The sequence below is a fragment of the Rhinichthys klamathensis genome, unplaced genomic scaffold (genome assembly GCF_029890125.1).
Source record: "Rhinichthys klamathensis goyatoka isolate OS25496 unplaced genomic scaffold, OSU_Roscu_1.1 h1tg000137l_1, whole genome shotgun sequence".
NCBI lineage: Eukaryota > Metazoa > Chordata > Actinopteri > Cypriniformes > Leuciscidae > Rhinichthys > Rhinichthys klamathensis.
In genome coordinates this window covers 320,001-345,493 of record NW_026606672.1, presented here as the reverse complement: position 1 = coordinate 345,493, position 25,493 = coordinate 320,001, and the positions used below count along the sequence as shown (strand labels likewise).

The window sequence follows — 25,493 nt, the reverse complement described above, 5'->3', positions numbered from 1 at the left end:
AATAACGTTTTTGAAAGAAAAAGAGCAGCTTTAGCCTCTACGGCTAATTTCCAGCTGTATTAGCAATGTTGAAAACAGTTGTGCTGCTTTTGTGACCACCATGATATATGCATTCTCTTTTAGGATTCAGTTCAAAATAACATTTGTTTGAAATAGAAAACGTGTGATATTATAAATGTCTTTACTGTCAACATTTTTATAAATTGAATGTGTCCTTGTTTAAAAAAAAAAAAAATCCTATTGACAACACGTTTGTGTATGTGTGTGTGTGTATATATATATATCATTTTACTATTATAATTACTTATATTTGATGGAGTGACAGATGAAACACTGAATTTGTTACATATACCTGAAATTCATGTGCTTTAGTGAAATTGGTGTTCTTTGTGTGGGCCACAGCTAAATTACCAATGACCAAATTAATAATTAAAAACACTGAAAGCTTTATTTCTCACAAATAGGATATTCAAATTCTGTGAAATTAAAATTCATAGTGAAATTTTAATAAAAACAGATTAGAAAAAGCCCTGATCTCTGTTCCGGAGAAGACAGAGTAAAAAAAAAAGAAAGAAAAAAAAGTAAATGGCTAAGAAATTTGCCAGTAGAACTTGTTCATCTGTTCTACTTACGATTTCATTTTACTCATGGTATTTGGCTAAAAACCCTTTGTTTTTAATACCAAGTATATAAAAATGTATGATTAAAAATGTCTATTAGAAATGTCTATTATGCTAATGTCTATATCTTGTACAATTAAGGAGCCTCTTCATCATCCTAATAAGAAAAACCCCTGTGAGACATGCATTCAGATACAAAAGGCCATCGATTAAATGTCTTATTACAAAATGTCCTCAATGGCATGGTGATAAAATGATGCTGTATCTTTGCACAAATTGTCCTCACTTGGAGCTGAGATTCAGGAAATTATGCGTTGCACTCCTGACCATATTTATTCGTTAAAGGCCACAGCATATCCCGCTGTACGAGTGGAGGCCTCAGGGTTGAGTAATTGATATAGCCGTGTTAGCTGACTGAATTTGTTCCACCTGAGCAATGGTCTGATCACCTAGCATTTGGACTGTGCTCTCTGTGTGGTTCTGGCCCGGAATGGTCTCAGAGAATCTACATTTCGTAGAGCCGCACTGACAATGGAAGTACTTTTTCTTAATTAGCCAATAGGGATCACCATAGTCAAACCTGATGAAAGAGAAAAGAATGGATAAATACGACAAATAATAAGGGACAAAAAGAGCTAGAGGTTTATAAAAAAAAAAAGTTAAAGATTTACCCAAGCTCGTTTCCAGCTTGAATAGGCTTGCTTGCATAGAGTGCAACTCGAGGAAAGCGCATGTCCTGGTGTTTGGTGAACACGCGGACAGGGAACAGATTGGGTTCACAAAGATGATTCATAAACCTACTAACATTACCATAGAACTGGGCATCAATGCAGTAGACCTCTCCAACCTAGAAAAAAAATATATCACCATTAAATACCCCAAAATACGAAGCAATTCAAAGGTGTGCTTAAGCTCCATCCACATTTTTATATACTTTAGCGCCCCCTGGAAGTCACAAATATGAAATGCATTTTCTAATAATTTCTAAATAATTTTTGCTTTCTAAACGCAAAATTTTGACAAGACAAACCAAACTTGCCTTATTGTCTAGGTTGAACATATACGAGTCATTTTCCCGAATATTAGCTTCTCCATCTGAAATGATTTCACCTGCAAACCTGCACACAGAGCAAAATCCGTAGGGCAAAAGTATTGAACTAAAACAGCATGAGATTAATCATGTCTGAATAATTAATAATTCCCCTAATGGCTTTAATTTTTTTTAGCAAATGTCACATTAAATTAATATGGTTGACACTGGAGTCAGTAGGAGGGTTTTTCAGAACACAGGCTGTGCTGTGTGTAATTTTTTTCATAGTAAAACACTTATATACCAGGTTAAAGGGATAGTTCACCCAAAAATAAACATTTTATCATCACTTACTCATCCTCAAGTTGTTCCAAACCTGTATGAGTATCTTTCTTCAGTTAAACACAAAAGAAGATATATTTTAAAGGATGTTGGAAATCAAACAGTTGATGGTAGCCATTGACTTCCATAGTAGGAAAAGAAATACTATGGAAGTCAATGGCTACCGTTAACTGTCTGGTTACCAACATAAAATAAAATATCTTCTATTTTACAATATGTAGAGACAACTATAATAAAAGCCATAAAAAACAGTGGTATCCAAACAGGCGTAAAGCAACTGATCAGAAGAGAGGGTCATACTCGCATACAAAGGTTCCCTCTGGAATATCCTGCAGTGCTCTGACCCCCCAGCCCATCCTCTCGGTCCTAAACACCTGCAGTCTCACCCTGAGGGTTAGAAAATTATGAAGTTGTGTAAAATATTCTCTGAATGCGTTGTAAACTCTGAATTTATGCACTCATATGCAACAACACATATATATATTAGTTATATTACCGAAGGCCATTCTGTATCACTCTATTCCGGCATGTTCTCCAACAGGAACAGGTGTGGTTACACTCAAACAGGAACGGTGGATCATTCCTGCAGAACTCTTTCAGCAAGCGGCCATCCTGGGTACCAAGAAATCATAAATACGGATTTTAAGAATCATTAATAAAAAGCATTACTCATATCCTCCTAAAAAATCACAAGGCTAAGATAACATCACAGTATAGTCATGGTTAGTGACTAGTAACGTTGTAAAGCAGCTGCAAAAAAAACAGGACTGGCATCAATATGTCACTGTATTATTACCATGTCATTTATTCCACTTAAATGAATAATTTAGCACTAGCAGCATCTTACCTTGTCATACCAACAGCGCATGCTGAGCTGGCCACAGATACAGCCGCTGGACGCACAGTCATCTTTACAACTGCAGTGCTATTCCAGAGAGAGAGAGAGACACGAGCATTTCATATAGCTGTAATAACAGCATTTACCTTGTTATGGCTTTTGACACTACGACAGCCTCTTACCTGTAAGTGAGTTATGTTTTCGTCTATATTTACTTGAGATGTAAAACAGTTCTCTGGAACATATTTGTAGTTGCTGGGGCAGGGCTCAAGGTCCACCCCGTTCACGCAGGGCACAGGGACCTCCTCATAGCCTCGGGACACATCTCTGAAACACCACACACAACAGTAACACAGTGATGTAAGATTTCCCCACATTCTGTGTCAAATATTTTTGGGGCCAATCTTCCTTCTAAGCTGCACATGTTCAGAAATGTGTGGAAACTATAGATTTATTGAAGTCAAGCTAAATGAATGGGATAGTGATTCAGCTGCAGCCAGTTTTCATAGATTTTTAGTATGGATCTGAAGCTGCAAAAAATCTTGTTTGGAAATATGCAGCAATGATTCATTAAATTCATAGCACTTTCAATTGCACTATCAACAGAGAGTAGCAAAAATAATAGTTCACAAAACATGGAAGCCTAGTTGAGAAACTAAATCCATAAGAACTCCAACAACATCTACAAGATGCTTGGAGAAAGGACAGAACTTCTAAAATGCTGACTGTGGTCAAACCCTGATCTGATCCTAGATTTAATCCATGTGTTCTTGCATTACCTGCAGAGGAGTCTTTCTCTGAGGCCGTCTCTGCCTCTCCTAGCATCTGTCAGCTTCTTATTGGTGTTCAGGATTGTCCACATCTTAGAATTTATAATACAGCAGTCCAAAGGAGTCTCGCCGTCCCTGTTCTTCAGATTTACATCTGCTCCTCGAGACAGAAACAGCCTACAGACAAAGCTTCAGATTATTAACTGACAGATTCAACAACAAACCTTTGTAAATTCTTTAATGGTACAAATATTAGGGCCGTGACACACCAAGCCAACGGTCACCTGGCGGTCAAAGTCTTTTGGGCAAGTTTTTGCAGTATGTCCTCACGTCGACGGCAGTTCGGCCGATTCAGCATGTTGAAATCACTCTGTTTTATGGTTGACTTTATTTGCTGTTTGTATATCTGCTGTCCTAGTTTTGGCTTCTCTTTTTGAATGAGAAATATAGACATTGATACCTTCTGATATAGACAATTATTTCCTTACACGCAGTGCTAGTTCAATGCAAGCGCAGTTGGCTTTTGTCACAGCTAGTTCTTTGATGTCAGCTTGGTGTGTCACGGCCTTAAGATTCATTCAGGGATTCCCAAACTGGGGTTAGTGAGGGAACTTCAAGAGGTTAGTGAGTTGAAGGGAAAAAAAGCCATTACAGAATGAAATCATAAACACGTAAAATGTAAATATTGAACATTAAATACAATCTAAATGAAACACTTAGATAACCCTTAAATGCATGAATGTTTCGCCATTCATTATTACATATTCAGGTCTTTAGTGACCCGGATCTATATCTAACACGGATGGATCTCTACATGTCGAAATAATATAAAAGTTTAAACCCTCCTGATATTAGAGAAACCATTACAGAAGAATATAATATAGCATATTTTGTTACATTTTGGATCTTGGAAGGGTTCACTTTGAGCAGATGTTTTAAACCATCATCACAGTCCTTGTCAGAGGTCATTTCCCAGTACATTCAGCATCTGGCTCATATTCCAGATCTCAAACATATTCCCAAAACTATAGTTTTCAACATCTTCAAAATCAATATTTTGACAGCTTCTTCACCAGATCCACCATCAAGTGACAGTGACACTAATATCTGATTGCGTTCAGGACTTGCTCTGCAGTAAATCGGCATTTTAAGCTTTTCTGATGATACTTCCTATTCTTTTGTTTTCTGCCTGTGGTAGCTACGAGTGAAATGTCACTTCATCATTGTGTTTCAGACATTGCCAATTTGTGGAATAAAGGTGAATTGCACTTATTCAGTCATCAAACATTCAATTATTGTTGGGCAGAAAAAAAAAATATATACTTACACTGGTACACGCCTTTGGTCGTTAGCGACCCTATACAATTTATTTGTACAAAAAATTAATGTGAAAACAGGCATTCCTTTATACTTTTTTCTTGTTATACTGTTTATAAAGAATTGATTGAGGAACACTAAAAAGGTTGATGTCTAACTTAAAAAAATTAATGAGGAGGAGGGTAGTGAATTATGTCCCGGGTCCCTAAGGACAAGAGGTATGCGTTTAAGTGTTGAAAAAATATTTGATTTGATTATTATTAGATTTTATTGTTTGTTTACCTGCATGTCATGTGAACATTAAAGGGATACTCCACCGTTTTTTTCATATTAAACTATGTTATTCTCTTATCTAAGACGAGTTGATACATACCTCTCTCGTCTCAGTGCGTGCACTGAATCGCTCTGTCGGGCGGAGAACTTTGAGAGCAGTTAGCTTAGCCCCATTCATTGTATATGGGCCAAACAGAGATGAAGTTAGAAGCGACCAAACACATCCACGTTTTCTCTATTTAAATATAGTTACACGACCAAGTATGGTGACACTAAATAAAATGTGGCGCTTTTTATAAGCAGGTAAAATGGATAACTATAATGTATGGCGGAATAGCACTTATTGGGAGCACTTCGACTCGGCGCTGTAATATCTTCACTCGTGAAAAGTCCTCTCCCTCTCCCTCTCCCTGATACTTCGTCAACTCTGCACAAAAAACTACTACTACTGCAGGCGTGCAGGTCACGTTGGTTCTATTGACGGAAATGACAGGGAGGGAGAGGGAGAGGGGGGAGAGGACTTTTCACGAGTGAAGATATTACAGCGCTGAGTCGAAGTGCTCCCAATAAGTGCTATTCCGCCATACATTATAGTTATCCATTTTACCCGCTTATAAAAAGCGCCACATTTTATTTAGTGTCACCATACTTGGTCGTGTAACTACTCGTGTAACTATATTTAAATAGAGAAAATGTGGATGTGTTTGGTCGCTTCTAACTTCCTCTCTGTTTGGCCCATATACAATGAATGGGGCTAAGCTAACTGCTCTCAAAGTTCTCCGCCCGACAGAGCGATTCAGTGCACGCACTGAGACGAGAGAGGTATGTATCAACTCGTCTTAGATAAGAGAATAACATAGTTTTATAATGAAAAAACGGTGGAGTATCCCTTTAACCAACATCAGAGGTTGTGAACATACAAATTAAATCATTAAAATGTTAACTTAAAACATCGGGGAGTAATTCAAGCAAATATCTTAGATCAAAGGTGTTCGGCTGACAAATCCCTGGATTAATCTATTTATTCTGTATAAATTGTTGCGATATACAGTGCCCTCCAAAACTATTGGCACCCCTGTTTAAGATGTGGTCGAGGACTTCTAAAAATTCTCCTTTTTTTTTTAAACAACATAGAACCCAAATGCAAAAAAAGAGAAAAATCCAACCTTTTATTTAAGTACATTACTTTGGTGGTAAAAAAACAAAAAACAACAACAACAAAAACACACATTTAGAAAAAAAAAAAACTGGAAATCATGTGTCCCAAAATTATTGGCACCCCTGATGTTAATACTTTGTACAACCCCCTTTTGCCAACAAGACAGCACTTAATCTCCTCCTATAACATTTCACAAGATTGGAGAACACAGAGAGAGGGATCTTTGACCATTCTTCTTTGCACAATCTTTCTAGATCATCCAGTGTCCTGGGTCCTCTCTTATGCACTCTCCTCTTCAGCTCGCCCCACAGGTTTTCGATTGGGTTGAGGTCTGGGGACTGAGATGGCCATGGGAGGACCTTGAGTTTGTGACTGCTGAACCATTTTTGTGTAGATTTTGCCACGTTTTGGATCATTATCCTGCTGAAAGACCCAATGACGACCCATCTTCAGCTTCCTGGCAGAGGCCATCAGGTTTTTATTTAAAATGTCCTGGTAGTTCAAAGCGTTCATAGTGCCACGCACCCTAACAAGGTTCCCAGGGCCTTTGGAAGAGAAACAGGCCCACAGCATCACAGATCCTCCACCATACTTCACGGTGGGCATGAGGTGCTTTTCGGCATACTCATCTTTTGTTTTACGCCAGACCCACTTAGAGTGTTTGTTGCCAAAAAGCTCAATCTTAGTCTCATCTGACCAAAGCACACGATCCCAGTTAAAGTCCCAGTGCCGCTTAGCAAACTCCAGACGTTTACGTTTGTGAGTGTTAGTGAGAAAAGCCTTTTTCCTTGCATGCCTCCCAAACAGCTTGTTGACATGTAGAGAGCGTCTGATGGTTGTTTTGGAGACTTTGTGACCCCAAGATGCCACTCTTTGATGCAATTCTGTGACAGTGAGCTTAGGACTTTTTTTTTACTTCTCTTACCATCCTCCTCACTGTGCGTTGTGGCAAGATAAACTTGGGACCTCTTCCAGCCTTGTTTGTCATTGTTCCAGTTGTTTTAAACTTCTTAATGATTCCTCTGACCTGTAGATACGGGCAAGTTAAGGCGAGTGGCTATTTTCTTGTCGCCATTGCCTGACTTATGAAGGTCGACAAACATCTGCCTTACTTGAATGGTGTGTTCTCTTGTCTTTGCCATGTTGACAAATGGGTGAGAGAATTAAGGCTACGCCGGAGCCGGAGCCTCTACGCTATAGACTACGCGTTGGTTTTCATTTATACTTCTGCGTCGTTGTGCGCGTTGACGCGCGATTACACATGCAGAGGGAGCATGTGAAACCCGGGGAGCGGTTCTAGTAGACCAATCACAGCGCTTGCGGCACGCGTAGAATTGACGCGCGGTTACATTTTTGGAGAGGTGCACGTCAGGGTACGCCGAAGGGTACGCGCGCTACACACCGCCTACGACGTAGCTACGCCGTGAGTTCGACGCAGAAGTATAAGTTGGGCTTTAGGCCTCTGTGTCACGTCATATTTATACCCCAAGGAAACAGGAAGTCATGAATTACTAATTAAAAGTTCCTAGATACCCTGACCAACTTTAGCAACTACAGAAAAAAAGAAAAAAAAAATATATATATATATATATAAAAATCAATTCCATTTTTCAGCGGAATTGTTAGGGGTGCCAATAATTGTGGGACAAATCATTTCAAGTTTTAAATGTGTGATCTTTTTTTTACCACCAAAGTAATTAAATGTACTTAAATGAAAGGTTGGATTTTTCTCTTTTTTTTGCATTTGGGTTCTATGTTGTTTTAAAAAAAAAGGAGAATTTTTAGAAGTCCACGACCACATCTTAAACAGGGGTGCCAATAATTGTGGAGGGCACTGTATGTTAATAGGGAGCATAACACAGAGACAGTGTAAATAAGAAACCTTTAGGGGGAAAAAAATACAATAATGCTCAAAATTAAGGTCAATATATTTTGGAAATTTCATTTATCCGATACATCCAAAAGTCATTTATTCAAGCAGATATGAAATGTACTTGTATGCCTATTGTCTACAGAGAAACCTGGTGTGTTTCTTTTAGTGTTACTCAGTTGGCCTCGAGTGAAATTACTTCCCTTAAGGAGCCTTTGGCATAACATTAATAGTCCCTTTATATTTCAGTGCTCGTATCATAAAAAGGCTTTTGCTTCCAGTTATCTAGGTATACCCTCTCTGTTCTACACTTACATAACACAGTCCAGCTGGTTCTGTCTGACAGCGATGTGGAGAGGTGAGTCTCCATGGATGTTCACAGCGTGTAGGTCAGATCTCTTGTCAAGCAGCAGCTGAGCGATCTCATCACAGCCAGAGAACGCTGCCCAGTGGAGGCAGACATTCTCCTCCTAGAAATCAGACCACAAGCAACATTCATCTCTGGTGGATATATTCTCAAATCCATCGGTATACTCTACCGTTCAAAGGTTTGGGTTCAGTAAGATTTTTTTTTACAGAAGTCTCTTATGCTCACTAAGGTTGCATTTATTTGATCAAAAATACTGTCAAAACAGTAATATTGTGAAATATTACAATTTACGGTTTTATATTTTAATGTATTTCAAAAGGTAATTCACTCCTGTGATTGCACAAATGCATCACTGCATTCAACTTTGCTGTCTCATTTTAAAGATCATCAAATAAGGTGAGATAAATAAGGGCATCAAAAAGCTGAAATACGCAGACACAGACCTTATCTCTTATTTGGACATCAGCTCCTGCTGAGATCAGCATCTTCATCTGCTCTAAACGCATATTCTCAGTTGCCCAGGTAAGAGGAGCCCACCCGCCATCATCCTGACCAGAGGAACCCATAAACCCATTATTATTACAATCCCTTTAATAACAGCACCTAAGCACTCCAGTATCCATACAGCATCTAACAGTGGGTAATTCTGCAGTTGAGTAATCTACATCCTCACAAATAAAAACAATTACTTACTAGTAAATAATAAATATGGCATGTACACAAAAAGTATATTTTATATGCCAATAACAAACTTGTGCACAGTGTTACCTTACAGTTGACATCTATGGATGCCATGGAAAGGAGATACTGCAGCACACCTGTGTGTCCTTTTCTGGCTGCCAAATGAAGACATGTGGAGCCTCTCATATCCTGCAAGTTGAAGGCATGAATTACTAGATTTTAGACATGCAAAAGACTTGGCATACAAGTCTCAGCATGTGGTATAAGATAGCCGTAGCAAAAAAAAATATTTCACAGTTGAATGACAGATAAAGGGCTGCCATCGTACCTTATGACCTGTAGAAGCACCAGCTTTCAGCAAGTATTTCACTGTTTCTAGATGATTGTTCTCACAGGCGTACATTAGAGGAGTTCTCTGCTCCACATCACACATGTCCAGGTTTGCACCAGCCTATAGAAAGAAATACTAAAATTCAGCATTCATCAGAACACATTATATTAGATGTATTTAAATATAAATACATAGAAGTAAAATGAAAGTAATTTAAGTTCATAAACATGTTATATAAAGCAATGGCAGCCGCATCAAATACTTTACAATTCCATTCAAAAGTTTGTGGGTCAGTACAATGATTTTGTTTTGTTTTTTTAAAGAAGGAAATTAAAACTTTCATTCATCAGCATTCAACATTCAGGGTTACATTTCTCAAAAGTGACAGTAATGAATTTTAATATTGTTACAAATAATCATTTATTTGTAACAATATAAAAATTCATTAGTCACTTTATTTATTTTTTTAAATAAATGCTGACATTTGTATTCATCATAGAATCCTGAAAAAAAATGTGAAGAATGTGAATGTGAGAATATCAAGAAGCACAACTGTTTTAAATTGTGATCAAATCAGCATATTGGAATCATTGTGTGACACTGAAGACTGGAGTAATGGCTGCTAAAAATTCAGCTGTGTCATTTTCAGGAATACATTTCATTATCAAATTTATTAAAATAGAAAATTATTTTAATTTATAAAAAATATTTAACAATAATTACTGTTTTTACTGTATTTTAGATAAATAAATAAATGCATATGCTTATGGTGAGCATAAGAGGCTTCTTTCAAAAACACAAAAAACCTTGCCACCCCTAACTGGCGAACAGATACTCCTTGAATGTGCATTGTTAGCATATGCAGTACCTGCACTAGTATATGGCAGATCTCTTTATGGCCCTCCTCAGCAGCACAATGCAGGGGAGTCTTTCTCTTCTCGTTGTCCATCCGCAAGTTTGGGTCCACACCTTCTACTGATTACCATCAAAACAACCACACATATCAATCACAAAGCTGTTTGTACTATCATGATATATATATATACAGTCGTGCTCAGAATTAATGGCACCCCTGGTAAATATGATCAAAACTGGCTGTAAAAAATAAATCTGCATCGTTTATCCTTTTGATCTTTCATTCAAAAAATTGCCAAAAATCTAAAAGAATTGAAAGTGTGGGGGAAATCACACTATGAAATAAATGTTTTTCTCCAAAACAAGTTGGCCACAATTATTGGCACCCTTTTAATAAATACTTTTTGCAATCTCCTTTTGCCAAGATAACAGCTCTGAGTCTTCTCCTATAATGCCTGATGAGTTTGGAGAACACCTGACGAGATCAGAGACCATTCCTCCATACAGAATCTCTCCAGATCCTTCAGATTCCCAGATCCATGTTGACGCTTCTTCTCTTCAGTTCACTCATCAGGTCAGGGAACTGGGACGGTCATGGCAGAAGCTTCATTTTGTGCTCCGTAACACATTTTTGTGTTGATTCTGATGTTTGTTTTGGATCGTTGTCCTGATGGAAGATCCAACCACGGGCCATTATAAGATTTCTAGCAGAGGCCGTCAGGTTTTGATTTTTTATCTGTTGATATTTGATACAATCCACGATGCCATGTGTCTGAACAAGAAGTCCAGGACCTCCAGCAGAAAAATATGCCCACAACATTAAAGATCCAACTGTATATTAAATTGTACACATGGGGTACTTTTTATCCCTGTGTGCACCAAACCCATCTAGCGTGATTACTGCTAAAAAGCTCTTTTTTTAGTTTCATCTGACCATAGAATCCGGTCCCGTTTGAAGTTCCAGTCGTGTCTGACAACTGCTGGAGTTTGTTTTAGGATGAGCGAGGAGGCTTTTTCTTGAAACCATCCGAAACAACATGAGGTGATATAGGGGTTGTTTGATTTTTTATTATTTTTTATAGGCTTTCTGACCCCAAGACTCAACTAATCTCTGCAATTCTCCATCTGTGATCCTTGAAGAGTCTTTGGCCAATCAAACTTTCATCCTCACCATCCATTAAGGCAATATAGACACAACACGTCCTCTTCCTGGCAAATTCGTGACATCTTTAGTTGATTGGAACTTCTTAATTATTGGCCTGATAGTCAAAATGGGCACACCTCTATATATACATACCCACAGTTGTGGTCAGAATTAATTGGACCCCTGGTAAATATGATCAAAAATGGCAAAAAAATAAATCTGTATTGTTTATCCTTTTGATCTTTCATTTAAAAAATATTAGCAAAAATCTAACCTTTCATTGAATTGAGAGTGGGCGGGGAGTCACATTATGAAATAAATGTTTTTCTCCAAAACACGTTGGCCACAATTATTGGCACCCCTAGAATTTTATACGAGTAGAATATCTCTGAAGTATATTCCCATTAATGTTTACATTTTTTAGCACACCTGTGTGACTAGGAACATGAAATTGTCCAGCCATGACTTCTTGTTTCACAAGAGTTTAAATATGAGGAAACACAAAGGCCAAATTCCCTTAATCATCCATCACAATGAGTAAAACCAAAGAATATAGTTCTGATGTGCATCAAAAGATTGTTGAGCATCACAAAATAGAAAGTGGCTGTAAGAAAATAGCTAAAAAATTGAAAATGAAAAACCCCATTTTGACCATTAGGGCAATAATTAAGAAGTTTCAATCAACTAAAGATGTTATGAATCTGCCAGGAAGAGGACGTGTGTCTATATTGTCATAATGCATGGTGAGAAGGATGGTTCGAGTGGCCAAAGACTCTTCAAGGATCACAGCTGGAGAATTGCAGAGATTAGTTGAGTCTTGGGTTCAGAAGCCTACCAAAAAAAACTCCAGCAAATTCAGTTGTCAGACACGACTGGAACTTCAAATGGGACAGGGTTCTGTGGTCAGATGAAACTGAAAAATAGCTTTTTGGCAGTAAACACGCTAGATGGGTTAGGTGCAAACAGGCATAAAAAGTACCCCATATGTACAATTTAATATACCGTTGGATCTTTAATGATGTGGGCATATTTTTCTGCTGGAGGTCCTGGACAACTTGTTCAGATACATGGCATTGTGGATTCTATCAAATATCAAACAGATAAAAAAAATCTAAACCTGACGGCTTCTGCTAGAAATCTTATAATGGCCCGTGGTTGGATCTTCCATCAGGACAGTGATCCAAAACAAACTCAAAATCAACACAAAAATGTGTCAATGAGCACAAAATGAAGCTTCTGCCATGACCGTCCCAGTCCCTGAACTGAACCATATAGAAAATGAGTGGAGAAGAATGAGTATAGAACTGAAGAGAAGCAGCGTCAACATGGATCTGGGAATCTGAAGGATCTGGAGAGATTCTGTATGGAGGAATGGTCTCTGATCTCGTCAGGTGTTCTCCAAACTCATCAGGCATTATAGGAGAAGACTCAGAGCTGTTATCTTGGCAAAAGGAGATTGATTGCAAAAAGTATTTAATAAAAGGGTCCCAATAATTGTGGCCAACTTGTTTTGGAAAAAAATATTTATTTCATAGTGTGATTTCCCCCACACTTTCAATTCTTTTACTTCAATGAAAGGTTCGGTTAGCAATGTTTTGAATGAAAGATCATATTTACCAGGGGTGCCATTAATTCTGACCACAACTGTATATACACATATACAGACATACACACACACACACACACACACACACATATATATATATATATATATATATATATACAGATATTATATACATATATACTGATTGCCTGAAAAAGGTCTTACCCAGCATATGCAAGATCCTCTGGAGCTCTCCTCTCTTAGCAGAGAAATAAAGCTGCTTTGGGGGCAGCTTGAATTTCTTATATCTTTAAAAAATATGCAATAATTGTTTTAAGTTTAGGTAACAAAGCAAGTCTGCAAATTGTGAACAGTCAAATAAATAATAATATGCACTTATTTAATGATACAGGACCAAGATAGTAGTGATAATAGACAGGGATACTTACTTCCCATCCTCCAGGGCATTTAAAACGCTTTCCATTGATTCTCTAGCAGGGTCAACAGCTCCACCAACAGTTACAGAGTCCAGTTTAGCCCTGCTGTGAGAAACAATCATAACGGATATATAACAAAGTAACCAGGGTGAGCAAACACATCACAACATTAGACAAGTGAAATAAGCTGGGAACAAGTCCAGTTAAACACAATCAAACACCAGGATCTAAACTTACTCCATTAAGGCGGTGTCTCTTTTGTGTGCGGGCACAGCAGCTGTTGGCACTGCAGTAACACAGTCAGGTTTGGGGATCGTGACCTCTTTAGCATGACTAGCCTCCTCGCCGCAGTGGGGGCAGAAGACCTGACCTCTGATCAGAGACGCACAGCTCCGGTGAAAGCGGTGAGAGATGTTGCCATCTGGCTGACATTCCATAAACGTCCCCTGGATTAAACAAGACCGCTATGATATTAGTTTTGCCATTTCAGTGTATCGGGGTTTAATGTCCATAACTGAACTATTAAAAGGTGCACTGAGTAATATTTCATCATTAAAAATTGGAATTAATAGTACTTTTAAAATCATGCACACCCACAAGACTGTAGTCATATCAGTGTGCTAAAAACACTTAGTAATCATGACTGAGTGCTAATAGCTGATAAAATGTGATAACTGCACATTTCTATAATGGCATTCCAAGACCATCACAGAAACTATTCGCCTAATCTATTTGTTTATTGGAACAAAAAAAAAGAAGAAAACAAAGTCCACTAATGTTGGGATACTTCTAAAAAAAAAAACACGTCATACACCACTAATTTTTTTAGAATAAAATGACTACTTTCATTTAGCAAGGATGCTTAAAATTGATCAAAAATCAAAAGTAAAGACTTTTACATTGTTACAAAAAATCCATTTCAAATAAATGCTGTTCTTTTTAACTTTCTATTTATCAAAGGATCCTAAAACAATGTCACATTTCCACAAAAAATTTAAACAACATTGTTAAAGGGATACTCCACCCAAAAATGAAAATACTGTCATCATTTACAGTGGTCATTTACAGTTATTTTGAAGAACGATTGGAACTTTGGCACCATTGACTTCCATATGGAAGTCAATGGTGGCAAAGTTCCAATCGTTCTTCAAAATATCTTATTTTGTGTTCAGCAGAAGAAAGAAACTCATACAGGTTTGCAACAACTTGAGGGTGAGTAAATGATGACAGAATTTTCATTTTTGGGTGGAGTATCCCTTTAACAAGAAACATTTCTTAAGCCCCAAACCAGCATATTAAAGGCCCCGATATACTTCAAGCAAAAATGTTTCGCCGTAAGGCCAAAACTAAACTTTGTTTGGAGTTCTTTTTGGGAGTTCGAAACAGTTTGCCAAAGATAAACACCTTTGTACTACCATTGGTCCGTTGCGATTACATAATATGTAGGTGTAGAACATGATGTTTAACTTATGATGAAACGAGACTCTGACACGTTTTTATATGTTTCATGTTTAATACGGTAAAGCTGCTTGATTTTAAGCAATCTATTGTATAACGTGTTGTATAAATAAATGGCCAAACTCAATATAAATAACTAGAGTGTCGAATTGCAGAGCTCGGGCAGACATATCCACGTTGCTATGATCAGATCCTTTTCTTATGCTTTATTAAAACTGCTTGCTGTTTTCTCAATTTTGTTGTGTGTTTATTTTGTTATTGAGAGGAAAGCACACAGCACATATTTACATATTCATATAAGCGCCGTTCTCAGCTGTGTGGGCAGCGTCAGATGTTCGACAACAGTATATCGCTGCTCAAATTTTGTTTTACCCCGGCCTCAACAAAGAACGGAAAAGAGCATCACAGTGAGTATATCGGGGCTTTAATCACACCGCACGACAAACGCCGAAAGAAGACAATTCATCGCTCGTTTTCGACATGTTCACTTGGAATTTGTCAGGTCATGGAATGTCTGAGAAGTGATGTACTGTAATCTAGTGACTGTCTATGTGTGTCGGCATCTGTCGGTGCGCTGTGAATTGGCCTTTAGAATGATTTCTGAAGGATCATGTGACACTGAAGACTGGAGTAATGGCTGCTAAAAATTCAGCTTTGCCATCACAGGAGTAAATTACCTTTTGACATATATTTAAAAGTTAATGTAATTTAAAACTGTAATAATATTTTTACAATATTCCTGTTTTTATTGTATTTTTATTTATTTTTTTAAATGCAGACATTGTGACAGTAAGAGGCATCTTTCAAAACCAACTTTTGACTTTTTTACTCACAGCCCTGCAGAAGAAACCACAGCCTGGGCAGCTCTGGTGTTTCACCATGCCCGCACGATGATCCTCGCACAGCACGAGCAATGGAATCCTCAGAGAGGGACGCATCATTTCCTGCTTCAGAATCACCTTCCGACATAAACTCAGCTAGAGAGAGACAGCAAATCATATTCACTCAAAAATCCAGTTAATGTCCACTTTCTTGAAATCTATTAAACATTCAGTCAATCAAAGACATTAGTACAATGCTATCACAAAGACATTGCAATATGCTAGTTATTTTCACACAAGTGTGTGAACGCCACTATATTTATCAGCCAATATTTGTAGCCAATGAGTTCATTTTGCAACCTTTCACAGATGGAAAATAAAAGAGATGAAGCATGCTCTACCTTTCCATCCACACTCTCTACAGCCATGCACTTGCCCTCAGCCAGAGTTACTACATCCGGGTTCTTCGGTGTCTCCATGCGACAGCTACACAGTGGGGGTTCCAACAGGTCATCAGCCTCCATGTTCTCTTTATCCTCCGGCAAACCTGATAAACACAAAAACCACCTGCACTGTTCAATTTAAGTATAAATAACTGGGTTTAAGAACTTGAAAGTAGATCTTTTACTGTTTGGCTACTAGAACACCCTATGCACTATACTCTTCCTTCTCACACTATTTCTTTCCATGATCTAATATTAGATTAAGCGAATGTGCAACAAAAAGGTTGTTTATTTTTACACAAGAGTCTGCATGTATGTTGCCATGTGGTCTTACTGCCTCACAAAGTCAGAATGCTCTGTCTGAAACCTGTCTCTGCTCATTCTGAGATCAACCTATCAGATGAAAACAAACAGACAGGAAGTATATGCATTTCATGAGGTGGCAGCATGAGATACATAAAAAGTAAGCAAGCAGAAATCCTCTACCTGTGGGAATTGCCGTGAACATGCTATCATGAGCAAGAGTATGTAGAGGCAGCTCTGTGTATTCTTCAGCATGGCCTTGTGGAACGCCCTCCGATTCCTTGTTCTTGTGCAGTTCTGCTACATTTCCTTTCTCATCCCTTGAAGTTTGCTTCTCTGGTTTTTCAGGCCTAACTGTATTGTTGAATGCCTCCTCAATGGACATCTGCCCACCTTTGGATCCTGCTATATGTGAGGATTCCTGCAGGGAAACAAAGATCTTAAATGTTCAGATTTAACTGAGATGGATGACTCAATTTCACACACATGGGAGTAGTCTCTAATGTGCAAGATATCAGACCTGCGCATTTGAGGAGGACAACGAGACATTCTGTTTCTTGGACACTTTCGGTTTCTTTTTGGGAACAAAATTATATAAGCCCATTTTTCTTTTCTTCTTCTTGGAGGCTGCAGAAGGATACAAACAAAGGAGCATGCCATTTGTTTTACTCTCGTGTGTTCTAAATTTAATTCAGCTTAGCTTTTTAGCTAAAAAACCCTACCTGTTTGTGTTGAGTCTTTTAGTTCCTGAGGTAAAAGGAGATGCTGTGTGGGTGAAGACTCCACGTCTCTCTCGTTCACGCTTTTCACTCTGTTCATTGTCTTTGCACGTTGTTGCATTAACAAAAACAGACAGACATATAATATGTATATGTCTTTTTTAAATCAACTTTTGGGGCAGAACGATTTTTTTTAAAGAAATTAATACTTTTATGATGCATTAGATTGGTCCAAAGTGACAGTAAAGATATTTGTCACAAAAGAGTTCCATTTTAAATAAATTCTGTTCTTTTGAACTTTCTAATCATGAAAGAATCCTGAAAAAATGTGTTTTGGGTTTTGTTTTCATTACTATCAGGGGTTGATGAGGGGGGGCTCACTAAGGTACTCATTTAACCTATTCATTCGGATCAGAGGGTCCACCCATTAATTTTTTTCTTGTCCCGGGCCCCATTCATTTTACAACCCACCAGTACAAATCTTCAACCACATTCCGAAATGTCTGTTCGTCCCCCACACTTTTTGGAGATAATCAATAATCATGTTTTAATGCACCTTTCACATTTATTACTAAGATGCCTGCATGCAACTAAAAAGTAAATAACATAAGCAAGCAAACAGCAGGCTACCTTCAGAGCAGATGGAGCTGGTGCTGGTCTAACCATCGTTTTCCAAGCCAAACGTGGAGGAGCAGGATTCACAGCTTTAAGCTCCTCCGGCTCTCTCTGAGCATCCCCTTCGTGTCTGGCTGCAGGTAAGAACAAAGTAGGGATGATCTTGGCAGCATTACCAGACTCAGAACTCTGTGTTTCTGGAGCATCTTGTTTATCTTGCTGGATAGAGTCATGATTTCCTGACATGATGTTTTCAGCTGGTGGCTTATGGGGTGTCTGGCTAGAGTGAAGCTGAAAGCTGGGCCCTGTGCTCTTCCTGTTGCCTGGAGAGCTCTGTTGTTTACCAGCTTTTGGAGCAGCTCCGAGGGATTTAGGCTTCCTGCCTCTTTTTGGTGGATTCGCAGGGTTTTCCATACCTAAAACCATACCGTGATGAAATATAAAAAAAACTAAGGTATGTAAACACAATGTGTTTTTTTTTGTTTTTTTTACTTGATAAGTGAATCAAATCTGAAGAAGAATACCAGACACCGTGGTGTTATGGAATACATTAACTGAAGCATAACGACGGGAATGTAATTATTTAGAAGCAATAGCATGAATAACCTTGAAATCAATTAACTCACCTTTCTTGGACTTGGCCATGGCAGAGGGAACCTGGAGCAATCCAAGACCACCTCCAAGTTCCTTCCTCTATATGAGAATTTACAGTGTTATAATTTAAAATAGAGCAAAAATGTATCTGATCAATACTTTTTGATTTTCACAATGTCTATATTAGCCAGTTATTTAATATAAATATACACACACACACATACATACATATATATATATATATATATATATATATATATATATATATATATATATATATATATATATATATATATATATATATATATATGCAAATTATATTGTATGTTTACAGTCTAATGTAAAATGTATTGTTACGTAAAAAGGCATAAAAAGAGCAATTACGGTTCTAGATAGTTATATTTAAACAAAAATTATATTTTAGGTAATTATCGATCTCTAAAGGGCTGCGTTTCAAAATCTAGTAAGCTAGAGCATTTTGGCCATCAAATGCTGTCTGATTACATCTCACCAGATTTTGGGAACGCCAACAAATCTGTATATTTGGCCCTCTAAATTAAAACGCTAAATCTTCCTTTCTTTGCATTGCTGAAGAGACATGGCAGCCCACTATCATCCTCGTGATTTAATGCGTCTTATTAACTGAGAAATATAACAACATTTGTTAATGTTTATGTCGGATGTAGCGCGCTCACAGTGGGATAAACAACATGAAACAATGTAGCTAACATAACACGCGCATGACATCAGCCACAACAGCAAAATTCTACAAGAAAACACGCATGCACCTATAAATACAACAACGTCGGTCTAGGGACATTTATCCTCAAAATAACAGCTTTGCTTATACTTACCCGTTAACTTATGATGGTTAGCATTTTCGTGCAATAAGGTTCATTCCGAAAGTTTAGAGGTTTGCCTTCCTCTCTTTACTTCCCTGCTACATGCGCCCTGCGACTGTCATGTGACCACACAGCGCCCTCTACTGGTAAGGTGAGAGGTTGAGGATTTGGTTGGGGAGTACAAAAACAGGTTTAACCCAACATGTTACACTCGAGGAACAACTTCTCAGTTACAAAAAAGATAGTATTATTTTCTGCCACTATTTATCACTTTATTTAAGATTCACGTATAAAAAAAAAAAAAACAAAAAAAAAAAACATTTATTTACGATTGATTCACGTTTCACACGTAAATCACACAACAAAAAAAATAAAAAATAAAACATTTTTTTTTTCATTTACATTTTTTGTGTGTGGGGAACCTCAACAAATCGAGTCCAAAGAATTACCTTTAGAAATTAAAGTAAAACACCCTGAAAGTTAGAGTATACTAACATGCACATCTCCGATGCACAGCAGTAATCACCTTAAAGCTGAACTGTATAATTTCTCCTATTTGCTTTATGGTACACCTGACAGCTTAAAACACTCCTATTGTTACTTAGCAAGGTCTACCATCCTGTTGCTTTAACTTTGTCACTGATCTTCAATCACCACCTGTAGGCTCAATTTTAAATGAAGCCTATCAAAGATTTATATCAATGTCACAAGTAACGTCATTGATTCATTCCCATTCTATTTAGAAGTAGCCTACATGTTTGTTTGTTTGTTATTTCAGTTATTGCAATTCAACTCAAATTTGCATGTCATTGATTTTAAAAAGAATTTTATTAATCTGTACACTACATATAAATGCAAATCAATGCTTAAATACAAAAACTTTTTAACAATCAAGTAGTGTGCAATAAAATTGTCTTGAGGGGAAAATACTATCAAAGTCAGAAAAGAATAATTAAATACCACAGAACTTTAATATGTTCAGTAGTCTCGTATAATGAGGATGATTAGTGAATCCAAACATGGTCTATATGAAGTTACAATTTCAATGAGAACTGGATCCTTCTGTAGTAAAACAAAGCCTGAACATACTAATAAAAGCAAATATACCTTGGAGGATGTGTGATTGCAAGCATGTCCAAAACAAGGGATAGTCTAATAGTAAAAGAGTACTTAATACTCTTCCATGATAAAACTCCTAAAAAAAATGTAAAATAACTTTTGCAAGAGGCAGATCTAATTTCCAATGACAAAATTGAAAAGAAAATTGTCCAACTGTTTGGCATTATAGCTGCTAAACCACATCTGAAGTATTACACCAGGTTTAATATCAGAACTTGTATATTTACACATTTGGTTCAAAGGTGCTTGAGGTCTGCATTTATTATGAAGTCACAGGATTGTTATGAATGTTCAATGTTTTTCTCCCTTCTTCCTTTGGTTGGGTAACATCCTATGTATTGAAGCTATCGTCATAAGAAGGTGGAGGTTCTGTCAAAAAAAAAAAAAAAAAATCTAATTAATCATCAGGTAACATTGAATGATCAATGAAATATAATAATAATAATAATAATAGAAATTCTACATTTTAAATATTAAAATGCAAAACTAAGACCTGTTTCACATTGAGATTTTATATGACTTGATCCAAAGACTGAATCACATCATATAACTAATAAAAATACAACTATTCAAATGTTTCAATGCAATGATTATCCCATACCATGTGGATATGCTGAACTACTATAGTTTGGAGGCAAGCTTGCTGAAGAGGACATTTGATTCCTGTTTGTGTCTTGAGGGCTGGAGGATGAACTCAATGGCAGTGCTGATAGGCCGTTCTGTCTCTTTCTGAAGCTGAGTCCAGGAGCGTAGCTGAATGCATTAGGGGACACTGCAGCCTGGGAACCTGACTCTAACTGTGGACTCTTTGTCAATTCCCCGTTGTAGTTAGCCACACCTGGGAGTTCAGGGTACAGATCCGCTGGAGGCGCACTGGGGGACGCTACGTAGCAGCTACGAGGCCTAGGCTTGGGTGCAGGTTTTGGGGCTGTGCGTGGTGGCAGACTGGGAAGGGCTGTTTCAGCGGGAGAAGGGACAGGGGCAGGGTTGTTGCGTGGGGCTGGCATGGGTGGAACCGGCCGGGAGGAGGAAGGCAGAGTGGGATCCACTGCGACATTTCCAATGTAAATGGGCAGAGTTAATGACACTTCTGGGTATTTCAAATAGACCTGAAAAAGCAGAAGCAAACATGCAAATGACATTCATTGAGAGGAAGGAAGCAGGAAATACCAAATGTATTTTGCATGAACATTTGATAAGATGCATCTCTCTGATATGCATGTTGCCAGTGATTATGTTCACCTCACCAATGGAGCAAAACACTTACAGGACTTGCCTTACATTACATTACGTTATGTTAACGTAATATGCATAACAAAAACTCACCTGAATGTAGTAGCAGATATGGATGAGGTTTCCATCAGTCAGGGAGGACTGATGAAGAGTTGGCACAATTATCTGCTCTTTCCATACAGTTTTATTTCCACCCTTAACTCCAGGTCCTTCAACCTCCGCTACTGTCCGCAAGTCATATGTCGGCTTCTTGGTATTATACGTCACTTTCTGAAATGAAAAGATGAGCAATATACTATCATATCATGATACTGACCACAGATGTAACTGCATATTCAACCACAACCATTGATAAACCCATATCAGTCAACATCTAATCTGTGGTGGCACATCAGAGGAGGCAAGGGAGGCACAGCCTACCCAAAATTGTGAGGTGGAAAATGGGAGAAGGACGATTTAATGTTAATTTCAAATTCCCAGTCATTCATATAATTTCATGTCTCAGAAAGTACATTTCTTGTTTGCAATTTCACCATTATAACACCATAAACTGAAGTCAGAACCACCAACGTGCTTTGGTGAACTTCACCGAACGTGCTGAATCTGCCGTTCGGAAAACTGCTAAGGTGAGTGGCCCTGTTTACACGAGAACGCTCGCGGGTGAAAACGTAAAAATATTTTATCAGATGTGCCTTTCGTTTACACGGCGACGGCGTTTTTGGGGCTTAAAAACGCAAAAAAGTGAACATAGCCTGAGTGGAAAGAGAAGGAGATGGGAGGCATTTCCATAGCCAATCCCCATTTCACTTTCAGCAGTTAAGAGAGTTGAGTAAAAAAATACACAGCAGAGGAAGCTAGCCTCCCTTGGTTTATCAACCAATCATTGTAGAAACGTAAATTAAATTTAAAAAGTATGGGATACAATTTTTTAATGTTTCTGAATCACTAGTACTACTCACCAAGGCCGCACATATTTTATCAAAAATACAGAACAAGATTTTTTTTGTATAAAGTCATTTATTTTTGAGATGGCAAAGCTTCACTTTTAGCAGCCATAACTCAGTCCTCAGTGTCACATGGTCCTTCAGAAATCATTCTAATATCAATAAACATTTTCATTATCAATGTTGAAAACAGTTGTGCTGCTTAATATTTAGGATTTTTGATCAAGAGAAGTTCAAAATAACAGAATTTTTTTACAGTGCAAAATTTTTTACTGTTAGTTTTAATAAATTTAAAGCTCCAGTCCGTAACTTTTCCTCTTTGTCGCCATCTCTCAGTTCGAAATCTGTAACTGCAGTGATTCGCGGAATTATCATCTTTACGTGGGTTGTAAATCGGCATGAAACAGCGCGGATGAACACAGTGCTTTGAGGCGAGTGCTGCTGTCAGTCACCGCGCTGTGTGGATACTGTCATACAGAATCACAGATTCACTTTTTGAAAGTTTGACCAACATAAGAATTTTCATAAGAAAATGTCTTCTGAACAAGTAACATCCATTTTTGTTCTGACCAACTAAGGGGGAAAAAGCATTCGACATGATAAGCTTCGTTAGATTTAATCAACGCGATTTACAGCAACCGTGCAAATTATAGCCTACTTTGTTCTCAAATTGTTCATGTTAACAACATCACATCAGCATTGCGTGACTAATGTTAAATTTAATGTGTTTTATGGTTACCTGTGTAGTTCAGAATTCATATTCTCCATAATAGCAAAACGAGAAAGGCACAACAAAGGAAACTCCATAACTGTGTGAATTAAGAAAACGTACTGTTACACGATTGAACTATTGAAATGTCTTAACTTACTTGTTCAGCAGAGAAAAGCCGTCTCTTCTTCCGTTTTGAACCCCTTCTAAACACGGAGTTCACGCACTTTTCAAAAGCCCCGCCGATGTTAAATCCTTGTGTTCGCATGAGACGGTTTCTTTCTCTTTCTCTAGCCACCTTAAATCCGAAGTACGAAGTCTTTTGGGTTTTATAACTGCTGAATCTCCAGTTGACACTGATGATTGTTGTTTGGATCTTCCTGGATGCCATAAGTTTAATAATGTAAAGTGCTGAGAGAAAAGCCTATACATCTAAACATCTCGTCACGCGCAGTATAGCCGGCTAGACGAAACTCCTTTATGTGTACGGGTGTGACGTAATGACGCAAAGACATGCTCGAATTTCCCGCGGAAACCCACCAGTACCACTGGAATTAAAATCATTATTACAAGCTAACCGTTTTGAATCTAGCTATGGCAAGCAGATAGTTTTGACCACTGGCAGAATAAGTTTTTTTTAATATAATTATATTAGATTATTTTTAACTTAAAAAAGTTACGGACTGGAGCTTTAATGCATCTATGTTGAATAAAAGTACTAATTTCTTTTTAAAAAAACTGACCCCACCCCAAACACTTGAACAATATTGTATCCCCCTGTAATAATACTGAGCACTGCTTTTACACACTATATTTAATTATTGAGCTCATTGAAAACATTTAGTGTGAAATATATTCGAATGCAGAAGAGTGTTTAAATATATTTTTGCCTTGTTTATTATTATAATAGGATTCATAATCCAGATCACTTGCAGTCTACGACAGCACAACACAATCAACAAGTAGTTAGTGTCATCTTACCTGCATTAGACTGGCAACCACATGGCCTGTTGACTTCTCAGATTTGTTTTCAATCTCAGCGGACACTTTAATGATCTGTCCAGCGATATATCCTCGCATGTCACTCTCAGCATTTAGCACCACTGTCCCATTCTTCACAAGCATGTATGAGAAATTCTTGGTTACAGAAGATGAGCTAGGTTCCTGCACAAAGCAAATAGTAATGTAAATCACTGGCACTAAATAACAGAGCATGAATCGTGTAGCATACGATACAAGTAGTCAAATTTGTGGTTGTTTTCTTTGGAGGTCTGTGTTGCACACATACCTGTATACCAGGTACTTCATTCAGGTTGACTGTGTACAACATAGAGAATGGCTTCTCTATCTTGTAGTCTTTTGCAAAACGAGGAGTCTCTATGAAAGCCCGAACTCTGTATATAATCCGTCCATAAGGCCCTTCAAATGATGCTGGAGCAGCAGCTACAAAAGAACAATGAATTCATTTGGTGACTTCTCAACTAAAGTTGGGTTTTTTTTGCATTACAATAATGTTCTTTTCAAGCAAAAGATTTACAAGGGTGCATTATGCTTTAAGCTCAAATATTTTGAGCAAAAGGCTAAACCCATAGAAGCCAACGCTACAGCATGACAAGGCACGCTACTCTGAGAATGCTATTGTTCTTTTAGGTGGAGCTGAAGAGTCTCAGATAAAAGAGGAACAGCAGATGGAGGTTTCAAATAGCAGCCGAGCAGTTCCAAACACTAGATGGGCTAGCGGGTGTCTTGGCTTCACATTGTGAAAAGACTGAATAAAATGAACAAATATTAAGGAATCCAATTTAACCTCTAGCTCTGTAACAATTGACTGGCATTATCAGAATCCACAAGTTACATCGTAATAAGCACCAGTGTTCTGTGAAAAATGTATTATCTGCTCTTAGCTGGAAAGGGTGGGACTGCACTAAAAATACTTCATGAAAAACCTCATGAAAACATCATGGATAAAAAGTCTCGTCCTGCTTTAGTGATTTTACTGATCACAAACGAAATCAGCTTATTATATTTAATACACCACTGTTCAAAAGTTTTGGGGGATTTTCTGTGTGTGTGTGTGTGGGGGGGTTTGGTTGTTTGATTGTTTTTTGAAAGA

At 37.8% G+C, this 25,493-nt stretch overlaps 2 protein-coding genes across 5 annotated transcripts in view; both read right to left on the bottom strand.

Moving 5' to 3' along the window:
- Window positions 1–426: 426 nt before the first annotated feature.
- ehmt1a (euchromatic histone-lysine N-methyltransferase 1a) lies at window positions 427–19,516 on the bottom strand. 4 transcript variants are annotated; one of them, XM_056257357.1, is made up of 24 exons: window positions 19,388–19,516; window positions 18,566–18,632; window positions 17,955–18,355; window positions 17,328–17,427; window positions 17,126–17,232; window positions 16,789–17,026; window positions 16,261–16,406; window positions 15,872–16,015; window positions 13,818–14,026; window positions 13,593–13,685; window positions 13,369–13,451; window positions 10,470–10,576; window positions 9,599–9,721; window positions 9,358–9,459; window positions 9,033–9,137; window positions 8,535–8,689; window positions 3,610–3,777; window positions 3,013–3,157; window positions 2,840–2,917; window positions 2,489–2,604; window positions 2,293–2,379; window positions 1,660–1,738; window positions 1,292–1,467; window positions 427–1,200 (listed from the first exon to the last, which is right to left on the bottom strand). In XM_056257357.1, the coding sequence occupies exons 2-24, from the start codon at window positions 18,582–18,584 to the stop codon at window positions 999–1,001; spliced, it is 3,183 nt and encodes a 1,060-aa protein (XP_056113332.1). In that variant the 5' UTR covers window positions 18,585–18,632; window positions 19,388–19,516; the 3' UTR covers window positions 427–998. The 4 variants fall into 4 exon arrangements, with proteins under 4 accessions (XP_056113332.1, XP_056113334.1, XP_056113333.1 ...); XM_056257359.1 differs by having other exon boundaries at window positions 10,470–10,573; XM_056257358.1 differs by having other exon boundaries at window positions 13,593–13,682.
- A 1,100-nt stretch (window positions 19,517–20,616) lies between these two features.
- The window catches only part of arrdc1a (arrestin domain containing 1a), an 11,102-nt gene continuing 6,225 nt past the window's right edge, over window positions 20,617–25,493 (bottom strand). The window contains exons 4-8 of the mRNA XM_056257356.1: window positions 24,669–24,823; window positions 24,362–24,544; window positions 21,821–21,997; window positions 21,096–21,603; window positions 20,617–20,863 (exon numbers count right to left, since the gene is read on the bottom strand). Coding sequence (XP_056113331.1) covers window positions 20,826–20,863; window positions 21,096–21,603; window positions 21,821–21,997; window positions 24,362–24,544; window positions 24,669–24,823 — 1,061 coding nt within the window. The 3' untranslated portion in view covers window positions 20,617–20,825. The remainder of the gene's footprint in view (window positions 20,864–21,095; window positions 21,604–21,820; window positions 21,998–24,361; window positions 24,545–24,668; window positions 24,824–25,493) is intronic.